Source organism: Morchella sextelata (genome assembly GCF_020137385.1).
Source record: "Morchella sextelata strain SCLS chromosome Unknown scls_19, whole genome shotgun sequence".
Classification (NCBI taxonomy): domain Eukaryota; kingdom Fungi; phylum Ascomycota; class Pezizomycetes; order Pezizales; family Morchellaceae; genus Morchella; species Morchella sextelata.
Window position 1 is genome coordinate 834,840 of NW_025408634.1, and position 22,905 is coordinate 857,744.

General features: G+C 51.5%; 7 protein-coding genes across 7 annotated transcripts; 2 read left to right on the forward strand and 5 right to left on the reverse strand.

Moving 5' to 3' along the window:
* Window positions 1-66: 66 nt before the first annotated feature.
* H6S33_005114 (uncharacterized protein) lies at window positions 67-1,948 on the reverse strand (the record flags this gene model as incomplete). The annotated part of the gene is made up of 7 exons (XM_044836464.1): window positions 67-115; window positions 171-833; window positions 884-929; window positions 1,002-1,111; window positions 1,174-1,376; window positions 1,492-1,597; window positions 1,677-1,948. The coding sequence occupies 7 exons, from the start codon at window positions 1,946-1,948 to the stop codon at window positions 67-69; spliced, it is 1,449 nt and encodes a 482-aa protein (XP_044690327.1).
* Window positions 1,949-3,978: 2,030 nt separating this feature from the next.
* On the forward strand, window positions 3,979-5,037 carry H6S33_005115 (uncharacterized protein; the record flags this gene model as incomplete). The annotated part of the gene is made up of 1 exon (XM_044836467.1): window positions 3,979-5,037. One exon carries the CDS (start codon window positions 3,979-3,981, stop codon window positions 5,035-5,037), a length of 1,059 nt encoding a protein of 352 aa, XP_044690328.1.
* A 1,739-nt stretch (window positions 5,038-6,776) lies between these two features.
* Window positions 6,777-7,665, reverse strand: H6S33_005116 (uncharacterized protein; the record flags this gene model as incomplete). The annotated part of the gene is made up of 5 exons (XM_044836468.1): window positions 6,777-6,824; window positions 6,902-7,382; window positions 7,451-7,511; window positions 7,572-7,589; window positions 7,656-7,665. The coding sequence occupies 5 exons, from the start codon at window positions 7,663-7,665 to the stop codon at window positions 6,777-6,779; spliced, it is 618 nt and encodes a 205-aa protein (XP_044690329.1).
* A 720-nt stretch (window positions 7,666-8,385) lies between these two features.
* H6S33_005117 (uncharacterized protein) lies at window positions 8,386-10,224 on the reverse strand (the record flags this gene model as incomplete). Its single annotated transcript, XM_044836469.1, has 6 exons — window positions 8,386-8,711; window positions 8,785-8,847; window positions 8,924-8,990; window positions 9,080-9,237; window positions 9,316-10,016; window positions 10,091-10,224. The coding sequence occupies 6 exons, from the start codon at window positions 10,222-10,224 to the stop codon at window positions 8,386-8,388; spliced, it is 1,449 nt and encodes a 482-aa protein (XP_044690330.1).
* A 730-nt stretch (window positions 10,225-10,954) lies between these two features.
* Window positions 10,955-11,787, reverse strand: H6S33_005118 (uncharacterized protein; the record flags this gene model as incomplete). The annotated part of the gene is made up of 5 exons (XM_044836470.1): window positions 10,955-10,968; window positions 11,038-11,167; window positions 11,232-11,322; window positions 11,415-11,609; window positions 11,690-11,787. The coding sequence occupies 5 exons, from the start codon at window positions 11,785-11,787 to the stop codon at window positions 10,955-10,957; spliced, it is 528 nt and encodes a 175-aa protein (XP_044690331.1).
* Window positions 11,788-12,784: 997 nt separating this feature from the next.
* On the reverse strand, window positions 12,785-15,970 carry H6S33_005119 (uncharacterized protein; the record flags this gene model as incomplete). Its single annotated transcript, XM_044836471.1, has 4 exons — window positions 12,785-12,863; window positions 12,927-15,568; window positions 15,636-15,793; window positions 15,853-15,970. 4 exons carry the CDS (start codon window positions 15,968-15,970, stop codon window positions 12,785-12,787), a joined length of 2,997 nt encoding a protein of 998 aa, XP_044690332.1.
* Window positions 15,971-20,636: 4,666 nt separating this feature from the next.
* H6S33_005120 (uncharacterized protein) lies at window positions 20,637-22,042 on the forward strand (the record flags this gene model as incomplete). Its single annotated transcript, XM_044836472.1, has 3 exons — window positions 20,637-20,944; window positions 21,034-21,811; window positions 21,878-22,042. The coding sequence occupies 3 exons, from the start codon at window positions 20,637-20,639 to the stop codon at window positions 22,040-22,042; spliced, it is 1,251 nt and encodes a 416-aa protein (XP_044690333.1).
* Window positions 22,043-22,905: the final 863 nt, after the last annotated feature.

Here is a 22,905-nt window from a genome sequence, read left to right on the forward strand (position 1 = left end):
TACTGAATATACCCCAGAAAGGAAAATGTTTACTCTTCAGATGGCTTCACCAGAACCTCTGCATCCTCATCTAAGATGCCCCGGCGGGTTCGTTGAATCATAATCCAAATGTACACTGCTACAGTCAGCACTCCCTACGCATCAATTTAAGCAAACAAAGGGGAACTCACAAAGCTCTATCAACAACACCCAGGCTCTCAATCACATACTGTAAACTCTCTCCTAAATCATGACTATCCTTCAATCCTAACCCCTCATCAAGGACTATATCCACCTCTACGTTCAACAAATCCCCGTTCCTATATGCATTAACACTCGTGATCGCCTTGATGCTCTTTGCGAACCTCATGGCCATATACAGCAGTACATTCCTCTCATCTCCGGACGCTGCAGCACCCGTCAGATTTTCTACATGCTCCAGACCGATCCCCGCCCAGGAGATAATGACATATGCCGACAGCAGGGCACCACCGAGGGCGTCGAGCCACCACAGCTCCAGCCATGTCCCAAGCAGAGGGAACAGGATAGAGAAGAAATTGAAAACGACATCGGTGACGGCGTCGGCTGCGAGGGCTTGCACGGAGGAATTGCGCACGGAGCGGCACCAGAGGAAGCAGAGAGTTTTGATCACGATAGTGCTAAGCATGATTGTGATGGCGCTGGGGGTGAGGCGAACGATAGCGTGGGTGGCCGGAGTGATGAGGTGCTGGAGGGAGGTTAGGCCCACTTGAAGGAACGAGACGATCATGATGATGGAAAAGACGAGAACGCCGATGGGTTCGAGGCGGGAACGGCCTACGGGGTAGAGATACTTGTCTCGGCGTTCAATAAGACTGTGAAAGGTAAGTTTGGGGTGCGAGTGATGGGTCATGAGGAGATTTACGTAGTGGTAGTCCAAACAATGGCAGTGCTGAGGAAGTCCAGTGCAGCTGCAGGTTAGTTAGCAAGCAGGTTTTCTCCCCTCTATTAACACTGTGAACTGATTGCCCATATATACGCACCATCTACCAAACTAGCAAGCACGGACAACGAATTCGTCATAATAGCTACCAGAATCTTCGATATCAGTAGCAACGTATTTGCCAACAGGTTGAGATAAATTGCGAATTTCCTACCGAATCCTGTCAGCCCATATATCTTTATCTCCAAAGAAGGAGCGCATTCGGAACTTACACAACTTTAGCCATGTTCTCAGCGCTTCCACTTCCCCCGCCGCCTACTTCGTCACCGAGTAAAGGAGATTCTTCATCTGCAATCTTGTAGAGATAGCTTGGCCGTTTCTTCAAGGGTGGTGGTGCATCGGGGGTAGAGTCGTACCCTTGGTGCGGGTTAGTGTCGGAAGAGAATACCGGATATGTTTCAGGGATTGTTTCCGGCTGAAGTGTGTCAGAGGGAATATAAAATTGAGTGAGATAAACTAAACTGACATGCTCCTATTTGTAACAAGAGGCCTGCGGGTCTGTGTGCTATTTTATAGATAGGAACACTAACCGGATTATAGGTCTGCAACAAATCTCGTGGGAGTGTTGAATCCAGTAGACCATCGATGTAGATATATCGATCAATCAATGAATTGGTTCTCTCATAATACTCTCGACTGAGACAGAAACCCCAACATGTAAGCTTCTTCCTCCTCCTCAAATTATAATTATTTAAGAGGATAAATTGTGACTCACATTTTCTTTTTCATCTGCTTCAATTCTAAAGGCGATTTTCTATACCGCTCCCATTGATACCTCGGATTGTTATTCCCAATCAGGCGCATATACCTCATATGAGGATTCTGCAGAGCCGTGATGCTAGGGCGACGGACATGCCCATGATTGATTGGACTATGCGATTCATTACCGAGGATCATGAGTGCTGGGAGAGTGCGATTCCGCTGTGGTAGTAGCGCATCAGGCTGTTGCAATGGGAGGAAACCTCCAGTTGTGGGTAGCGAACTCATGAGTATGTTTGTAGATGTATGTTTAGGGGACGTAAGTGTGGAAGTGGTTGGTCTTCAGGTATTTATAGGGAGGTGTTGACGATATGCTTGATCAGTTTAATTACTCCCCAGCTCGCTGGCCGGGAAGAAGGGGAGTGCAGGGGATGCAGTAACAAGCTTGTGCGGAAAGCTTGTAGGGGTCGGATATCTCCAGGGCCTGACGTCGACGTCATAAAGGTCCCCGGTTCTATTCTTAAGGAGAGACCGTCGTTATTTCGAATCCCTTTGTGATATAACTAGCGCTGTCAACGGGGGGCATCAGAGGGATTTTGCAAAACATTTATCTAACCAACTCCTGTAGCCATTCCTAGATCTAAGGAATGCGGGTTCCTGTCCGCGCCGTTGGTTGCCGGACCCGTGTTCTTGGCGCTGGATGAGAACCCTGTCGGAGATCGTTACTGGCAGTAACCGCGACAGTGTGAAACGGATTAGAATTGTTGTGTACCAACTACATGTACCAACTAGCGCTCTACTCTACTCTGCTCTAGAGCAGAGTAACTCTGTATACCTCTATATACTCTGCATGTAAGTTACAGGAGTTGGATACACCTACGTGCCCGACACGAACTAATGCAGGATCACTTGTTACACACAGCTCCAGCAATATCATGACCGGAACCAGCGCGCATCCGTTGTTGGGTGCAGTCCACGAGTTACGGTATTCCGTCTTGGAAAACAGGATTGAAGGCATTACTCCTTGTTCACTCATCAGAAAGAAAAAAAAGGGGGGTTATGCCCACAGCTCCACACTTACTCACCACCATAAAACTCGAGTTCAAAGAGAACAAAGTTCAAAATTACGTTAATCGGTTTATATGACCAATGGTCTGCACGGCTATCTTAATTTTCACGAGGAGTTCGATTTTTCTAGGTTTACTCTTGTTTTTCGGCTAGCAATAGATGGATGACTTTACAATTGAGTCCGATATTCCTCGCTGGATCGAATAAAGACGAAAAACAATACCCCCTGGACCATGGACTGTTGCTCTTCGACGGGTGTGAAGAAACTAGGATAGAGTCCCCAGGCTACAGCCTAAGGAGTCTCAAGAAATCATAGATCATAACCCACAACATCTGGGTACAAGGGAATAATTCAGCGGATACTTCATGCACCATAAGAACAAGGGAAAACGAGATAGAAGAAAGGGGGGACTAGTGTCTCGAAATCAACCTATTCACCTAAATAGAGCTAAACTCACACGGAAACACATAATCCACCACAAAACAATTCTCGCCCTGCTAGAAAGGGCAACTGGCTATCCATAAACACATCAGGTTCGAAAGATAAGGGCTGCCGCGCCAAATTTGCCTTACGAGTGATATTTCACGATTTATACTCGCAATAACTTATTTGTTTGGCTAAGTGGTTATAAACAAAAGAGATTGGTCAATTTAACATACTGACCAGGTTTAATGGGATAAAGGGTTTTTGGGCTACGAATACGGAGTAGAGATTCGTCCTAGTGTAGGGGTAGCAGTAGTTTTTGCGCTGTAGGGATGTACAGTGGTGGTGGGCTGAGAGCTGTTCCATCTCCACTAGCTATAAAAGTAGCTCAACCAGTCCATGGTCATCAGTCGGTAGCTTTGAGATGCCGCAATACATGGTATAATTTCAGGTAGGCCTGGTTCTCCGATAATGGCTTCAGGTCTCAAGCCCTATCTAGCTCTGAGTGGCCTGTTGTAAAACACGCCAGCTATCTTGAAAATTGTCGTCAAAGTACCAAACATGGGATCTCACTCGCTTGAATTTTGAAATACAATTCAACCATCAACTCCAAGATGAATCCCACGACATATTGGGTCCATATCCAAGCCGTATAAAGCCCAGAGGTTCCCGGCATATATTTCACTCCATTATCAGTAAGAGTTCCAATCTGCATTCACATATCAATTTATTAACATCAATAACATCAAAGCATCACTGCAGTAGCATCAATAACATCGATAACATCGATAACAACAACATCACCAAATCTACAAAAAAAAGCACAATGTCCACGCAACCCACCTCCCTAAAAGACCTCTCCCCCGAACTCCTCATCCAAATCTCCCAAAACCTCGCCTCCTTCACCTCTCTCTCCAACCTCCTCTCCGCCCTCCCCAACACCAACACCGCACACCTCCGCAAGACCGTCATGCGCTACCAATTCGACATCTGCGAGGCCATCGCCGCGACCGAACTCACGCCCTCTCTCACACCTCACTTCCACGCCCTCCTCAAAGCCCAGGGCGACATGCAGCGCCTAATATCCAAAAGCCCACCCGCGAGCCTTACTCCGGCCGCCATGCGGACCACTGGTATCCTCTCCGGCGGCAGCAGAGTCGGCATCGACGAGGCCATCCAACTCGAGAGCTACCTCCACCAGCTGCGCATCTGGAAACCCGTGTTTCTGGAAGAGACACGGCGCATGCCGCGGGGCTGCGGGAACATGTTCCCGGACCTGCTGGGGCGGTGGAACACACTAGTGTTTCCCGAAGACGACACCGACTCGGAGGACTCCGGGTCCGACTCTGACGGCATATTCGTGCTCGTGGATCTCTCGCTGGAGTGGCAGGGGGCGCTGTCGCTGTCAGGGCTGTCGCAGAAGCGGCATGTAAGGATCGAAAGGGCGTGGCTGAACTACTGGACTATGCTGTTCTCGCGGGTTGGTGATGAGCGGGCGCACGCGGCGGCGGTGGCGGGGAGCACGGAGGGGGAGTATGCTGTGTGGACGCGCGAGTATGTCAAGGGTGTTGAGGAGTGTCCGGAGGGTGTGTGCTATTTGGCGCCGATGTGGGAGTGGCTGAGGTTTGTGCCGCGGCTGTGTGAGCCCGTGCCGGCGGCGGGGGAGGAGATGTGGGATGTGGTGATGGTGGGCGGGTTTGAGTATGTGTGTGGGGAGGAGGTGATGGGGGAGGAGGTGGTGCCGGTGCCGGTGGTGGGCGGGGCGCATATGCCGCCGGGGGTGTGGGGTTCGGGAAGCGTTGGGGAGGGGATTGTGTGCAGTTTGGGGAGGTTGAGGGGGCTGTGGGTGTTGGATGTGCATAGGAGCTTGTGGAGGGGGCATTAGGTGTGGTGATGGGATTGGCGGGAGGCGTTGGAGTGTACGTGTTTGGACTTGGTTTGAGAGACTTTTTGTGTTTTTGGATGGTCAGGTTAGATTAATTGCGTGTTTTGTGTCTTTTGCTGAATGTTGCTTCTAGAGTTAATTAGAGTGCGTGCTTTGTGCTTTAATTTGCGAACAATTGAAATTTATCGCACTTCACGAACTGATCTCCAAAAGAAAATGCGCCCTTTTGCGTGGGTGGTCAAACTAGCAGGAGAAGATAAAGGTAAGCTACAAGAGAGCCCGTCTATGTGTCTTTATATCTACGGCCGAACAGCACAAGAGACCCCGTTCTTGTAGTGACATCAATCCAAAGACAAAGCCCACCAGAAACCTAGGCTTGGCGCGAGTGATAGCCCATGATGCATGTGCGAGCCACATCGCAGGTTATTCGAATAGGTGTTTTAAGACGTTGCAGCGGTTGCGTGACTGGACTCGGTTAAGCATATGCTGCGGCACCCACTTGATATATCCATCATCACTCTCATATCCTGCATCCGAGCAACACCTCCGATAAAGAGATCGATATCTCGAACTCCAATAGCTAGCCTGAAAAGCTTTCTCCATCATCAACGCACTTCAACCACCACTTTCTCCCCACCCCGTTACGGCCACGAGAATTAACGCTTTCCATCTCCCCTTTGAGGTTTAACTGCTGCTGGGAATATGAATATGAGAAGGCGGGAACGCTGTTTCTCCCGGGATAATATTCTACTACTCTAGATCGGGCATGGTGAGAGCCGGGCAGAATGTTCGAGCCCGGCCGGCGCCCTTGGCCTGTGGGGTGTATTGGGTATGGGTATGACTGGACTGCCGCAGCAATGATATTAGAATAACTGGCCGGAGCATCAAAACACATTGATTGTGGAGGTCGGCCTAGCCGGTCTTCCGTTGATATATATTCTACCTGCACCACTGTCAGCCATAAGGACTGGTACAAGAGGTTGTGAATTGTCAAGAAGGCTGCTCGGTTGACTTCCTGAGAGAAGGCTCGCGGTGTGTATGGCATCACCAAGTGCACATGCTATGAGCTGAATAATGCAGTGTGTATTTCCACCGCCGCCGGCCATAGTGCTATGTGGCGTTTATCACTAATAAACTAGCTAGCTACATACCTTCTGGAGCTTGGGGTCAGGGTCAACCCTGGCGATCTTTTATAGTGTAAAGGATAGAACCACGGTAATGAGCTGTAGTTAATTGCAGCATCTTTGCGCACCTTACACTAACTATAGTACCTCCATACGTAGAGCCTATATATCTACAATCCATGCCCTCACCAACTGACCAAAGGATGACAGAACTTCAAGCACCAAAACGAGCCGACTACAAGAAAAATTAGGACCTCACACGCACATACACACATATTATTGGCAAAAGGGATGGATATAGTCGTTTGTACCGAACGTCTGCGCATATACTCATGACATCGGAAATACCAAGGAAAAGCTATATCAAAAAAAAGCAGCAGAAAAAAGGAAGAACGAAGAAGAAGGGGAAAAAAAAAGAGAAACGCCAGAATGGAATTGAAAACAAAACAAAAAAAACCCTCCCAGATCACCAAGTAATCGGCCGAGTCCTCATCGAGTCCACTCCCGCCTCAAAAAAGCGACGAAAAAGAAGAAACCGGGAACCAACCTTCTCTCGGCACGCAAGCAAGCAGGGACTCCACAGAGCGAGAGATCGAAAAGAATAGAGATCACCTCTTAACCGACCGCGTGCGCCAACACCCTCGACGCAAGATCCGATAACAACTATACACCGCGACCCCGACCTCACACGTCAGCCCACCCCAAAACCCCATCCCAAAAAAGACCAGGGTAATCCCCACCTTTGCACGGTCGCTCTGCGGCAGCTCCTGGAACACCTCATACACGCTCTTCCCCTTCGCATCCCTCACAGCCCCCAAGCGGTTCCCCGCCACCGCCCCCGCCAGCAGCCCCGGTACATTTCCCACGATGAAGCCGAGCGCCCCGCCGCTGAGGCCGCCCACAATGCCCCATAGCGATTTTCCCCGTGGGGTAGTGGCAGTGCCGGCGGATTCGTCGCCGGGCGCGAACCCCTCGTCGCGCATCATCTCTTCGAACACATCGCTGAACTGTGCGTCCTCCCAGTGCGCATCTGGGTGCGGCGGCGTGTGGAAGGCGTTGGCGTTGGCGCGCTGGTAGGCGCGCGTGGCGTCGTATTCGCGGCGCCGCCCGGGGTCGCTGAGCGTGTAGTAGGCATCGTTGACTTGTTGGAACTTTTTTGTGCGTGCGGGGCGGCTGGGGTCGGTGTGGGGGACGCGGTCGGGGTGGGATTGGAGTGCCGCGCTGTGGAGGGGGGGGTGGGGTGTTAGTGGGGGTTCATTTCCTCTTGTAGAGGGGAGAGAGGGGAGAACCGTTTGTAGGCTTCGCGGACCTGCTGCTGCGTGGCGGTTTGGGCGATGCTGAGGACCTCGTCTGCGGGGGTTAGCTTATGTAGTAGTTGGGGAGAAAAGGTGCTGGAGGGAGGATGCTCACAGTAGTCGATTGCTGCACCTGTAGTTCACGGGGGCATTGTTAGCAGGGTAATGATCGAGCGGTGGGTTTTTGGGCGGCACTCACCAGGCGACATGATGCTGGGTAATGAGGTGATATAATAATCTGCAGAAGGGGGCAAGCAATGGAATGGAGTGGACAAAGGTAAGTATATCTATGTAGATAGAGTGGGCAGGTAGGTAGAACTTGTAGTCTGTGGCAGTGGTATCCTCTCGGGTATTTAAACAAGCTCCAGTCGCAGCCAGCAGCCAACTCACCGACGCAGGGATGAGGAGTGGAAAGTGGGATGTGGGATGTGGGAGCACTATTTTTTCTCTTTCTTGCAGGCCTAAGGGGCACTCGGGGGGGGAAGCAGCTGCGATGAAACCTGCAAGGTGTGCTGTGCAAGACAAGAAAGAATACTAGCAGGCCTAGGGCAATTGAGTGTCGCTCGGTGGGCCAATGACGTGAGGCTGTGGCGGGTGTGGGGTAAGGGTCTGTGGCGCTCAGCCACCGACGGATGCACGATGGCGGGTGCACGTGATTGGTAGGGTCAGTGATCGAAGGGCCGGTCTTGGTCTCAAGAGGAGCAATTGGGCTACATAGATGGAGATTATTATATGTTCGTATGGATCTCTGAGAATGTTTAATTTGCGTTCTACCAAACCCTCAGCCAGGGACAGCGCTAGAAATATGTCTGAACAGTAAAGACAGTACAGCACGTCAGGAATAAAAATTCATGCCACCCACTATTACCCCCCTCCCCTCCCCCCCCGCAGAACCAGAACAGAGCAGAAAACCCCCCCAGTAACAACCACTACTTCCTCCCCTTCCCCAGCCCAAACAGCGCCTTGAGCTTACTCTCCTTCGCCTCCCTATCCATCGGCCGCTTCTCGGGCGCCTTCCCCTTCCACCCCTCGACCCCCAGTCCCGCTCCCGCTCCCTCGCCCTCCTCCTGCGCCAGCTTCACGTCCGGCAGCGCCCGCGACGCGTCGAGGTACTGGTCGTTGAGCGCGGGCTCGGTGCGCGCGGCTTTGGACGCGCTGCCGTCCCAGGTTAGGTGTACGGTGGCGCCGGAGCGGATGCGCAGGTCGATGGTGAGGCGCTGGCGCGATTCGGGGATGGGGAGGCGGGGGGGGATCACTATGGGCTGTTAGTGGGGTCGGGGAGCAAGGGGATGGGTTTTTTTTTTTTTTTTGGGGGGGGGGGGGGGTACCGAGAGTGAAGGGCTCGAGGGGGTGGCGGAGCGTGGTGCGGATGGTATCGTAGAGGTCTTGGGCTGGTTTGCGGAGACTGGTTAGATAAACGCTATGAAGAAGCGGGGGAGAGAGGGAAGAAGGGGGAGGAAGGCGTACCGGTGTGTTTTGCCTGAAGCGTCTGCTCCGAGATGTACCCGTCCGGAAAGCGGACTTTGATCACCAGCTACACCCATACCCGCCCATGCATGTCAATGATCGATCCACCAGTTACACAAACCAACCAACCAAGGAAGGAAGGAAGCGGAAACATACAGTCTGCACCTTCTCGACCACGGCGAGCGCGGCGGCCTCCTTCTCTTCAATCTCCTTGTCGGAGGGCAGGCGCCGCCCGATGGCCGCCTTCTTGAGGTGGTGCTGGATGATCTTTGCCTCGTTGATGCCGATCTCGTAGGCCGTTTCGGGCACGTTGACTACCCGCCCCATCCATGATTGTCAGCACATATTCCTGCGGGGAATGGGTTTGGGGGGGGGGGGGGCGGAGAACTTACTCTGAGCTGCGGCAAGGGTCTGTGAGTCCGACGGCCGGTACACCGACACCGTCGGCTTCTCCAGCTCCCCCGACGCCGGCGCATTCTCGTCGCCCTGCAGCACACCCTCTGCATCTGCCCCCACAGGCGCCTCTACAACAGCACCCTCCACAACCGCCGCCGCCTCCCCCATCTCCGTATCCCCCCTCGCCGCATCTCTGGACGCCTTCGGTTGCGCCGGCAGCGCAGCCGGCACCTCCTCCGCCCCCGCCCTTGGCGCAACGCTCTCAATCTCCTCCAGCGCCACCTCCAACGGCACCTCCGAGCTCCGCCACCCGACCACGATGGCCACCCGCCCCTCGCGCAGCCCCAGCCCCACCAGGGTCGTCTGCATCTCTGCCACGCCCACAAACTCTCTATTCGCGACACGGACAGCCGGGACTTCGTACAGTAGGCGGCCGGCGCCCAGTGTTGCGCTCGAGGCGTACCGCTCGGTCAGGTTCAGGCCTGCATAGAGCTTCTCGAACGACCGGAGGACGGACCAGAGGGTGGCGGTGGGGGCGCACTGGCCGCTGAGTTCCTGTGGGGGGGTGGATTGCAGGCGGAGGACGATGGTGAGTGGGGTCGTGGGCGGGCGGGTGGGGATGAGGTCTAGCTTGGCGCCTGGGCCGAGGTTGGTGAAGCGGATCTGGAGGGAGAGGTCGAGGGGGGTGGTGCCGCGTCTAGAGAGGGGAGGTTAGTACGCTAGGTGGGATAGTAGTGGGGAGAAGAGGTGGGGGGGGGGGGGACGACGAACTTGAGGGTGTATTTTAGCGGGTCGAGGTTGAATTTCTGGCAGGCCTCGGTGTGCACGTCGCTTAGTGAGCGGGTGGGCGTGACTTTGATCTGATGGCGCCGCTGGTTGTAGAGGACGATGACGTTGGAGGCCATGTCGGGGCGGCGGCTGGGGAGAAGAAGAAGAAGAAGAAGGAGATGATGACGGGTATTAAGTGTATCGTATAATATTTGGGTATCTGGGTATTTGGTATTCTGGGTGCTGATAAGAAGTGTTGTAGTGTATTGGATGGAGATGGAGAGCAGTGCTGAGCCGTGGTGTTGATGTTGAATTTCTAGTGGTGAGTGGTGAGCGGTGAGTGGCTCTCTCTCTCTTGGTAATGCGGATCTTTAGTCTGGGACGAGGGGAGCTTTGACGTGCGGCTCCGTGGAGGGGAATGGAAGCTTCGGTCTTGGCAACGCATCTGACGTAGGCCTCGTCACGCCCCGCTGCTGCTGTGGGTACAAACATTCAATGGGCAGCTTTTGGGGGATATAGAATCCTACAGCTTTCTAGGATAGCTGCTGCGACATCCCCGGGAGACTTCTAATTCGATCCTACAGCATCTACATTCTAGGTATTGTCACAATTACCGCCTAAAACTACTCCCTTCATGCAACATCACTCATTCAACAGAATTATGTATGCCTGTTGGTTTGGTATTAATGGCGTCAATATATCCCTTCCATGTTACCATGTCATGCGCTACCAGCTGGCGCTCTTCAAAGCACATCAAGCCCACACATAGATAGCAAAATGAAGAATCCTTAAAGCGATGTGATTATCTATTGTAGCATACAAACACAGGCGCTCTCTTCCGAAAAGTAGAAAAAAAGGTATCCACATCTAATCCTGTCTACCTGCACCCCCCAAACCAAGCCACATTAGCCCACCAATCCCCGAACCATCAAACATGAAGAAATACGTACCCTTGAGCAGCCTCTTGACGACCTTGTCCTTCGTGATAACATAGACGTGAGCACCCCAACCGGACAGCGCATCACGATCAACAGAGTTCAGCATCGCCTGCGAGATTGTCTCGAACAGATCCTCAGGTTCCTACCACCCCAATCAGCACCTACCTACCCACAACACCCCACAGAAGCCAAGAAAAAACACTCACCATATCCGGCTCCCACAAGCTCTCGCAGGTACCAAACAACTGGTCACTCGCCGTACCGCTGACGATAAAGTCCTTTGCGAAATCGATGCACCTATCCCTCCCAGCACCTCCATCAGCACCCCACTCCACATCCCACGCCAAACAAAAACAAAAAACCAAGAAAAACACATAACCAGAACATACCCAATAGAGTCAAACCCACACACAAACGGCTTCTGCGAGTGCTGGTTGATGCCCGCAATCACCGGGCTGACAAAGTACGGCCCAAAGCGTTTCTCGTACAGCGACGACGAGACCAGGTTCGCCATTGTCTCGGGCTCGATATCACGCTCCTCGCGGAGCCGGTACATGTTGACCTTGTAGCGGAACATCTCGGACCTACACACCACCACCCCCACATACATTAGCTGCAGGTCTAAGGGAGCACAGGAGGAGGACGGGGGACGGGGGAAACATACACGGTAGTGACATCGGTGGCCAGTCCGGTGAGGCCGAGGTAGACGTCGCCGTAGTTGAAGATCTTGGGAAAGTCATTCGAGACCGTGAGGGCCTGCATCCCCAATCTCAGATCGCAAGCGATAGCTACACAGTCCTTCCCGACCCTGCCGCCCGCGATTCCATCAGGTCAGCCATCCATCTATCCATCCATCTATCCGCCGCACATCAAGGGCCACTAGCTAGCTAGCTGCACAAGCAAGCAAAGAAGAGCACCTACATAGCCACGACCGCACCTCCGTTTATCGAGAATGGGTTCGACTAATACGGAAGCTTTCATTAGTTTCCTCCCTCCTCCTGCCGCCCCACTAGCCAGCTTCCGGGGATTTGGGGGGGGGGGGCCATACCATTTTGTAGTGTTTTTCTGGCGAGCTGGGGTGTGTGTGAGTGTCCGGGGCGAGATGGCGGCGATGGAATGAGAGGTGCTGATGGGGGTGGGGGGGGAGCTGTTGGTGATACTGGCGTGTAGCACGTTGGGGGGAATTCGGGGGAGAACGTTGGTTGCCAAGCAAAGCTGGGAGGGCGAGCCTCCCCTCCGATTACCTAAACCCCGCTATTTGTGGCTTGAGCTCCAGGGACCCGGCCTAACCAGACCCGGGCAGGCTGGGGAGCGAGTGATGTGGCATGAATATGGTCTTGATATCTACTACGTAGGTCTGAAGGATCACCCTCCACCGAGCCTATCTTGTCCACCTGTAGGTGGTAATGTTTTGACAAGGTGGTATTTTGGGTTCTCTCGTTTACTCATGAGCATAACTTCTTTGGTTTAATCAAATGTATACCTTTTTTTCCGCAAAACTTTTGACTAGTGCTGCTGATATTACAAACTAACCAAACACCACAACACCTTCCTCCTCAGTAAACACTGCCACCGCGTCCAATGCCTTTTAGATATACAACACCGTCCGCCGCCCATCCAATTTATACACCCCTCGTAAACAAATATGAGGGAATGGCCCTAGCTAAACATCCATATCTAGTGTCTAGAAGAAAGAATGAAATACAAAAAATTTAATAAAGATACATGTAATCATGTCCTCTGCTGCTCGAACATTACTTTATTCGCTCTTGGTCTTGTTGACAGGGGTGGTGAGATATATTCTTCGCTCTGCAAACTTGAGAGCTTCGTCTATGAAACTATATTCGCATCTCAATTAGCAAGCTGGTGATAGCTATGACAAGATTGGGGTAAAGACTTACATTACTGGTAATGAAATATAGATAACTGCCTTCCACTCGTGTCCATTAAGGGGCACGATTGAGAAAAGCGTCTGTAGGATAGGAGTGTACAACAATGCAAAGTGCAATGCCATACTCAACGTGATGGCATACACAAGCTTCATGTTCTTCCACAGAGGTAAGGTAAGTAAACTTTCGCTTGATGACAGGGCGTTCATAGCGTTAAACATCTCAATAACAACCAAGATGCTCAAACTCATAGTGCTCGCTGTCTTCGCCATAGTGTTGCTAAACATCTCGCAGCCAATTTCGGGGTACTGGACACTGCAGCGGTGGAAGTGAGAGAGTTGGTAGAAGGTAATTTGGGGACCCTCGGTGTTGTACATGAACCACCAAGCGTAACCAAACACTGTAGCGGCACCGACATAGACACCAATAACCATGTAGCGGAAGAAAAGCCATCCAGTGACAAGGGCTTCGTCGCGGCCACGGGGGCGGCGGCGCATGATGTCATGGTCAGGAGGATTGAAGGAGAGAGCAGTGGCGGGGAGACCATCAGTGACCAAGTTGACCCAAAGAAGCTGAACGGGGATAAGAGCCTCGGGCATGCCCGCTGCCGCAGTCAAGAAGATTGATACGACCTCACCGATGTTGGACGAAATCAGGTAACGGATGAACTGTTGGGTGTTGTTGTAGATAGACCTTCCCTCCTCGATAGCAAGCTCAATAGTAGCGAAGTTGTCATCGGCGAGGACCATATCAGCAGCCAACTTGGCAACATCAGTTCCACTTCCCATAGCGACACCAATATCCGCACGCTTCAAAGCCGGAGCATCATTTACACCATCACCAGTCATAGCAACAACCTCGCCAGCGTTCTGAAGAAGATCGACTAACTTTGACTTGTGAGTGGGTTCAGTACGAGAAAACAAGCTAGCTCTTTTCGCGACCTCAAGTTGTTCCGCATCGCTAAGTGCGTCGAATTCACGTCCAGTGTAGCTCTTGCCGGTGAGGTTTTCGTGCTCTCCAAAAATTCCAATTTGACGACAGATGGTTTCCGCAGTTTGCTTGTTGTCTCCGGTGATAACGACAACACGGATACCAGCATCACGACATTTCTTGATTGATGCAGCGACTTCCGGGCGAGGGGGATCCAACATTCCAACGAGTCCGATGAAAGTCATGTTTTGTTCGAGTTGAGCGTACTCCCTGGTGGTTTTGGCCGAGCGTGTCAATGGGTTCCCGGAGATGTCGTCGATAGTGGCAAAGGCCATAACACGGAGACCCATGTAAGCGTATTCGGTGAGTTTTGTGTTGAGAAGTTCACGAGTCTTGTGGCTAAGGGGAACCCTAGTGCCACTTGATCCAACGAATGTGTGGGTGCATCTTTCCATGACAGATTCCGGGGCTCCCTTAACCAACAGGCGCTGACCGTTGCGATCACCAGACAAGACAGACATGCTCTTCCTGTCACGGGAGAACTCGTATGTGGCAAGCTTGGGGCATTGAGATTCGTAGTACCTGTTGGCTTCATCCAGACGTTGACCGAGGGGTTTGCGCGAGTTTTGGAGGTTGAGAATCGGGTCGGGGGTACCAATCTTTTCAACCAAGACTCTGAGAGCTCCTTCCGTGGGTTCACCAACGTTCGAGAATGTCTGTGTCTTGGAATCATAGGAAATTTCTGACTCGTTGCACATTGCTGCGACCTCCGCGAGCTTGCGAATTGTAACTGAGTGGGCGGCGACCGATTCCAAAACCTGTCCCTGGGCATTCTTGATGGCACCAACAGGTGAGAAGCTAGTACCTTCAATAATAAGATCTTCGAGCTCAGTCTGGGATTCCGAGATGACAACGGCCCTGGATACGCTCATTTGGTTGGTGGTCAAGGTTCCGGTCTTATCGGAACAGATAACACTGCAGCTTCCCAAAGTTTCAACTGAAGGCAAGCTTCTGACAACTGCATTCTTGGCAGCCATTTTACGGGTTCCTAGAGCAAGACAGGTGGTGATAACGACAGCAAGACCTTCCGGAATAGCAGCAACACCGAGAGAAACAGCGATCTTAAGGTAGTAGATTGCTCCCTTCAACCATCCGCCATGAGCTTCATCATTAAAGTTTCCGATGTTGATGAGCCAGACAACGATGCAGATAATCATGATAACCTTCGCCAAAACATCTCCAAAGTCGTTCAACTTTTGTTTCAGTGGTGTCGGTTCCGAGATCTGAGATGTGATGCTGGTATGGATATCTCCGATAGCAGTCGCATTTCCAGTCAAGACTACAATAGCTCTAGCGTGTCCAACGGTAACAGTGGTTCCCGAGAAAAGCATGTTTACTTGATCCTGCTTGACAGCCTTCTCATCATTTACCTCGCGCACGTCCTTGCTGACACTTTCACTTTCACCCGTAAGAATGGCCTGGTCAATGCGGAAACTGTTACTTTGGATAGATAGAACTCTGCAATCTGCGGGAATGCGGTCTCCAACAGCGATATCGACAATGTCACCGGGGACTAGTTCTTCGGCGCGGATCTTGCTGACATGCCCGTTCCGGACGACCTTGGCTTCGTTGGCAGAATATTCGTTCAGTGCGGCGATTGCCTTTTCAGCGCTACTTTCTTGGGAGACACCGACAACAGCATTCAGGACAAGGATCGTGAGAATCTAAAAGAAGGCCCGATTAGCACACTTTTACCCCCTTGAAGCCGAAAGGGGCCAGAATGCTACTTACCACCGCAGGGTCCACAAACGCAGTTAATCCCTCGCCATCCTCCATGATAGCTAGAACAAATGAAACACCGGCGGATACCAGTAATATTATCACTAACTGATCCTTAAACTGCTCCAATATGAGCTTCCATATGGGCGTTGGGGGCTCCTCGGGAAGAGCTGTTGTGACGAGAACGTTAGTAAATTCGTAAGAAACGGTAGATAGAGTTTTGTCCCACCATTTCTCCCATATCGCGACCTTGCAGCTCTAACTTGTCCATCGCTCAGACCAGTGCGCTGGTCAACGTTGAAGAAGCGCAGAATCTCATCGCCTGGTTTGGCGTATGCGCGCTCCATGGCTCGCTAGTACTGCGTGAGATACTTCGATCCTATGATGATATGACGTTCTTTGTATCGATGGATATACGAATACAGGTTTCGCGGTCGAAGAGCCGGGATTGATTGGTGGGTGGCACGAAAGGAGACTACAAAGAAAGTGCAGAAGCCTCAACTGAACGAGGGAAGAGAACAGAATCAAATCAAAGGATGAGACAGATAGAAATCTGCTCAATAACTACTACAGAGGGAGAATGAATGAAAGAAAGTAGAAATGAGGATATTGAGAAAGGAATCGAAGAGAGGTAGTTGAAAGGTGGTCTTTTCGCCCTTTTTCTGTGCCTGGGGGCGAGAATGTTCTCAAGCTTCGGTCAGCAATAAAAATTCTTGGCTCGCGGCTCAACTGGCCCCGTGCCAAGACATTATTATTATCCCGTTTGGGCCTTTAACTGAACTGCACAGGCCAGCAGCTTGACACGGAGACGGTAACAGCTTCAGACAAGCTTCACCACCACAGTATTCATCATCCTAGATAGCTGTGCAGCATCCCAGACACTGGCCGAGGGATCATAGCGATATATATAGCCTCTAAGCTGATGATTACTGGAGTCCGATCCCTCGAAACTTTGAGTGACTGGATCGCTTGGCAGGAAAGACATCGCCTGAGTGAGACTATGAAGCGGAAGCTGTCGATCATGCAGGACCGTCAACAAAACATATGCACGGCACTTTTTCCACCTCATCTCGAGCTTCTTCTGACTTCAGCTTCTGAAATTGACAATGTTGGCTGGTGAAGTGCAAAACGCCGCCCCCCCCCCCCCCCCCCCGAGAGAGAGAACCGGATATCGGCGGGACGCCAAGAAGCCACGGTTGAACCTCAAGGAGAATTTAATCTCCACAAGGGGCTAGCAAGTCAAGTGGGCGCAGCAAGCAATTTGTTTAAGCGGGGTGGCCGGAAAGGGCGTTTTTCGATAAGATACGCATATCGATAAGTCTAAAGAGCCCCTGGGCTTGAACCTCAGGGGTTCTTCTTCAACTATGAAGCGCACGTGTTGGAACTCTACAGTTCAGTTGGAGGGACCTCATAGAGCGAGTTAGCAGTCCTTGCTTGAGGAGAAATCTTCCTCCGCGATTAAGCGCCTAAACGCGCGAGTACTCTAGAGGTTCATTCTGACCTAGTGCTTTGCACTGAATCTAAAGATAGTTTCTCCAAGTAACTGGATCTCATGATTTCGGCCGCCGGCTAGTGATTAATCAAAGAGAGGCGGTTGAAAAGGTTCTTTCGGAGGATTAGGGGGCGAGGAACTTCTTCAATTGACGATCGTCGTGTTAATTAATTAGGCTGTGCTTTGGTTGCACGGGTGCTCAGGTTGGCGATGATTGTCCGGTCGTGAACTGCAATTTTGGTTTTCGCCGTGTATAAGGACTCAAGTTGATAAAATGAAGATGGTTAGTTGTGGTGAACGGGGCTGAGTTCGAGGAAATAGGAGAATATAATGGAGTGGTTTTGATAAGTCATCTGCGAAGACGGGGCAGGCCTAAGCACAGAAAAATCTATTTTTTGTGTGGTATATTCCGCTGGATATGATGCGCCGCCTAGTCTTGAAGTCGATCGTGACGAAACCGCCAAGTCCTCGATACGTAATTTTACAACCGCAATAGATATTAAAGATCTGTGAGAACAAATTCTTTTCTGTCATGATCACCTTTAAGATTCGGTCCACCAAACTTCACCCTCAAAATATGGCGTAATTTATCTTTCGCAATTAGCAGCGGCGAGTTGGCTCGACGTTACTCAGTACAACGTCTCCTCGAGAATCCCTTCTCAGCCTTGAATCAACAAAAATCAATAGATACATGTATTCACAAGTGCTAGATCTAAACTGCTTTGCATGCACCAGGCAACGAGAGTATGCAGTCGAGTCTTGTTATAAGGATATATATTGTTTATAAGAATACCGACCTATAAGTATACCATGGACCAGTCTCAATGGTTTTGGTTGGTAAATAAGGATTCATGTATTTAGCTATTAGAATATCAAGAAAGGTTTATTCGGACATCCTTTTAGAAAATTTATCAGGTTAAGTGTTTATAAAATAGTTTACCCGCTATGAAAGCTTCTTCGCGAAGAACTCCAACCTTTCGTCCTCCAAAACGCAGTAAAGTGTAACCCGCTCTCCTCCCTACCCGCTCTGTCTTGGGGCCGCCTATTTCTTGCCGAGATGGCCACTCTTTCCTAAGGTAAAGTGGTGTTTTCAGAGCTCCACTCGAACTATGGTCACCTACTGGCCCGTTTTCGGTAATGGATGCCCCTATTCCTTACCAGCTGGTGTTAAAACTACCATCGAGGTGTAAATCACTGGAAATAGATCCACTACGTAGACAAAGCGGTGCACTAAGAGTAATCTCATGGTCAAAAATACCCAAAAACCCCAAAACTAATTCGGCAGCAAAAACTCGAGCGAATTAGCACACGATGGTGGTGTGTACTAACCCGCCCGCCCTGGGATTCGAACCCAGACCGTCTCCTGCCACAGCAACTTAGAGTTAGGATACTCCAGTTTAAGCCATATACTAGCATGTCGTTAGCTGCTAGATTTACTGTTTTAACACCTTAGGGATGTGTGCAAGATGAGGCATATCATGTGACAAGGGAGTACGTGTATGTACTGAAGACCCTCATCTGGGTGTAGGAGTGGCCGTGGTCAACCACCACCACCATCACGACCACCACCACCACCATCACCATCACCACCATCACCACCACCATCACCACCACCATCACCACCACCACGACCACCACCATCACGACCACCACCATCACCATCACCATCACCACCGTGTTATTGAGTGTCCTTGTATACACAGTAAGTCTAGCAAATCTAGTAAATCTCTACTGCTCTAGAACCGCCCCGAGAATCCATTCGAAACCGACACACACCATCTTTGCGGTCGATTCCCCTTACTCACATCCACAATTTCCGCGACCACCTCCACTTCAGATTTCTCAACTGCCACCATTCATTAGATTTGAAATGGACTGTCATGAAAAATTATCCGCTCAAAGAGAATTCTCTGTACCACTCTCAAGTTTACTTAGGACCGGTCCGTTTCTTGGCGAGCGAGTGATGCCCTGTGATTTACCGCCGATGATGCCCACAATCAGCTATTCATTACTCAGAACCCGAGCAAAGGACCAAGTACAAGTTCTTTTGCTCGTGAGAGTAAGTGCCCAAGCTTGCAATTTGTTCAAGAAACAAAAGTGCAGAGTAATATACCCAGCAGAAGGATCTCAGGCGCGTCAGAACACCGCGGGATCATAGCAAGGATATCCGTATCTAGAGTAATTAAGGGATAGTTATTGGAGGAAGAAGAAAACGCAAAAGTCTCTAACCTTCACTCTGATGTTGACAGCGGTTGTGTTGATGTATATGGCTTTGGATGATTGAGCTAGCTTGGCAATCAATGTCCGTGATCCCGCCTGCACCATGTTCTTGTCAGCCACGCGTAATAAGACGTCTATGCAACGGGTTTTGATCTCTAATTGACAAGCCCAGTGTCACCAAGTTTTGGGGTACAGTTGTTCTTGGCAATATTTGCTACAGTGTTTTGTTCATACTGAGTTACGTGTTCTTGTCACGTCAGCTATATATGTGTGTTATTTTGTTTACACCGTAAATAGAGAACTCTCCCCTCTTCACATTCGATAGATCAATAAAGACCGGTCATCGTCTTTCTTCCTTCCTCTCTACGCCTGAAGCAAAACAAACAAACAATATAGTAGCTACCTGGGCTTGGTATACACGTTAAAGATGTCCGGTTAGGCATGAAAAGCTGTGGACACTCGACCAAGCAACACGATATGGTAAACTTCATAACATATCGTTCTCTGCATCTAATCTGATTGGTTGCCTATTGCATACACCGAAAGTATCGAATTGGATCAACCCCCACACCAAATGCCTCCGGTTGGTCTGGAGTCCTGTATATATCGATCCAAAAGCTAAGAAAGAAGCCAGTTTCCAGCCGCTATCACAGCCCAAATCGAGTTCTACACCTGAGTTCTGGAGACAAGGCTGATACCTATTCACATCCGGGCCTGCTGCCTATTGCGGGCCCAGCATTGCTGATTGGTGGGGTGCGGGTGATAGCTCATGACTGGGCGCCTTGTTGGTGAACTGGCCCACGACACCGAACCCGCACTGCTACTGGCCAGCCGTGTCGTCATCTCCCCACATTGCAACATTTGGCCCCGCGTGCAGAGAAAGCTCTCGATTCTCAACACAAATATTATTTAAGAGTGGGGACTTGCGGTCTTCAAGGCTACACATTATATCAACCGCTGTTGGCATTCACTGGCAGTGAGGGTTATTGAGGTCTAGCACTCATACTGCATACTGACACACTTCACTACGACACCAAACCTCTTTACACCTCTCAGCAATTGTCATTGCCATTGACAGAGAAAGAAACGCTGTCTTCATTCTCGCTCCTCTTTGTCCGCGTGCCAAGCCACCCAACACGGCAAGGCTCCGTCAGAACCTCACCGCCCACTGCAGAAGCACGAACGCGTAAAGTGCTCTACCGGCGTGCCCCACTACCACCACATCTCTCACATCTCACCTAGCACCCAGCACCCAGCACTCTGCGCCCATCACCCTGCACCCTTCACCACCAACACCCACCATGTCACTCTCCCCCTCACCCCCGACCCCCCCGCGCCCGCCACGCCGCCAGTTCCTGTTCAAGCGCGCCAACCTCAGCGCCCCCGACAGCACCAGCGGCATCCCCGGCACCGACACCGCCGTCCCCGACTTCTTCAGCCGGCGCGAGCAGAACTACATAGCCCCCGAGGCCGTGGCCAAGAAGGTGAAGCCGAAGCGGCCAAAGAAGAAAGCCGCGGCAGACGGGTCTCCGCCGAAACGGGCGCGCGGGGACGACTCGGCGGAGGAGCGCGGTGCGGCGCATGACAGGCGTGGGGGCGCGAAGCAGAAGTACGTTTTTCCTTCTTCTGGCTGTGTAGGGGAGGGGTGCGACGGGAAGTGTGTGGGGGGAGCTGCAGCTAACCGTCGGTGATATCCAGATGCGATGCGATTATGCTTTCGGACTCTGAGGACGACGGCGGCAACAATGCGGCTAGGAAGCACCGTACAAAGATGAAACCCAAACAGCGGAAGCGCGAAGTCAGCCTGACACCCCCGCCAGTCCTCTACAACGACCTCCCCCTATCCTATACTTCCTCAGCACCCACCCAGCGCCCCATAACAACCACTACCACAGCCTCAACACAACCAATCAGTCTTGACTCCGACCCCGAGGACCCCGCCCCCATCTCCGCGGAAGACGCCCTCTTCGCCACGCTCGAAAAGCGCGCTCGCGAAAAAGCCGCCGCCGCCGCTGTCCCCACCACCACCTCCCCGCTCTCCCCGCCACCTCCCGATCCCGTCATCTCCGTTCTCATCACCTCCCACATCGAGGGTACACAACCACTCGTGCTGCGCATCCGCGCAAATCAGACGCTCAAGGCCGCGCGCACGACGTGGTGCCAGCGGCAGGGCTTCACGGCCGACCAGGCCGCAGACATCTTCCTCACGTGGAAGGGGAATAAGGTGTTTGACCACAACTCATGCCGCGGCGTGGGCATTCGGCCGGTGGGCGGCGAGGAGAATGTGCATTTGGAGGCGGTGACGGCGGAGGGGTATGCGGCGATGGAGAGGGAGCGGGAGAGGAAGTATGCGCTGGCGGGCGGGGAGGTGGAGGAGGAGGAGGTAGAGGAGGAGGTGGTGGAGAAGGAGGAAGTGGTCATGAGGTTGACGTTGAGGAGGAAGGGGGCGGAGGACTTTAAGATTAAAGTTAGGCCGGTATGTGTTGTTCCCGTACCCCATGGTTATATGAGTTGGTGGGCGTGGAGTGTTGACGTGGGGTAGGAAACAAAAATATCGAAACTTATCGCGGCGTACCGCATCTCGAATAAGGTCCCAGAGGAGAAAGAGATACGTCTAGACTTTGACGGCGACAACCTAGACCCCGAAGAGACGGTGGGCGATACCGAGTTGGAGGATCTCTTTGGGATCGATGTTTATGTTAGTTAGTTCTTTCGCTGTTGGACCATTAATCACTAGCTTTATTTAGTACAGACATTATCTTTGTTTTTTAGGCCCCTCCTCCTCCTCCTTTTCCTTTACAGTTCTCTTTGGTATCTTTTTGTATGTGCTCGGTGGCATGGAATGGAAGCGGGGCAGGGCGTTTTGTGAAGCATTCTTCAATTTTTTTTTTTTTTTTAGCATATTTGATGGGAGGATCTCCTTTTTTACGCTCTCCAGTCGGGTTGGGTTGTGCATGCCATGCCATGCTATCTGTGCTTAGCTCATTATATATTAGATTAGTTTAGTTGGAAATGGTCGGTGCAATGGGGTGTGCGTGAGGTGTGCGTCATGGGTTATCACGCGGTGTAAGATGCTATAATACTCGTATCTACGATCCTGCTGGATCACTGTCGAGAAGTGAGAGTCTCTGGGTCGTGATCGCCAGGCACCCACCCACCCACCCACCCGCCTACACACGCCTGTATGGAAGGTGATGGGCACTTCCGTGCAGATATGTGTCCTACATTTATGGTTCGGCGTAGTCAAAGTGAGCACGTGAAGAAGTACTAGTAGTACCGCCCAAACATAGAACTCCAGGGTCATATCAGATCAGATCAGATAGGCCCCGATTTCCCGAAAGTCCTTTTTTTTTTTTTTATAGAGCTGTAGCCGCCTTCCCCAAACCACTTAGCCCTTGGTGTACATGTATTTGCCATAGCGCGCTCAGACCTAGCGTTCGTCCAAGGTTCCCACATGAGCGGTCGGGCCTTGGCACCCGAGTGATATCTTATGATCCACACTACCACACCGCACACCACAGCGCCCTGCATCCCACTTCAACCCACCACGACTCACCACCAACAACCACC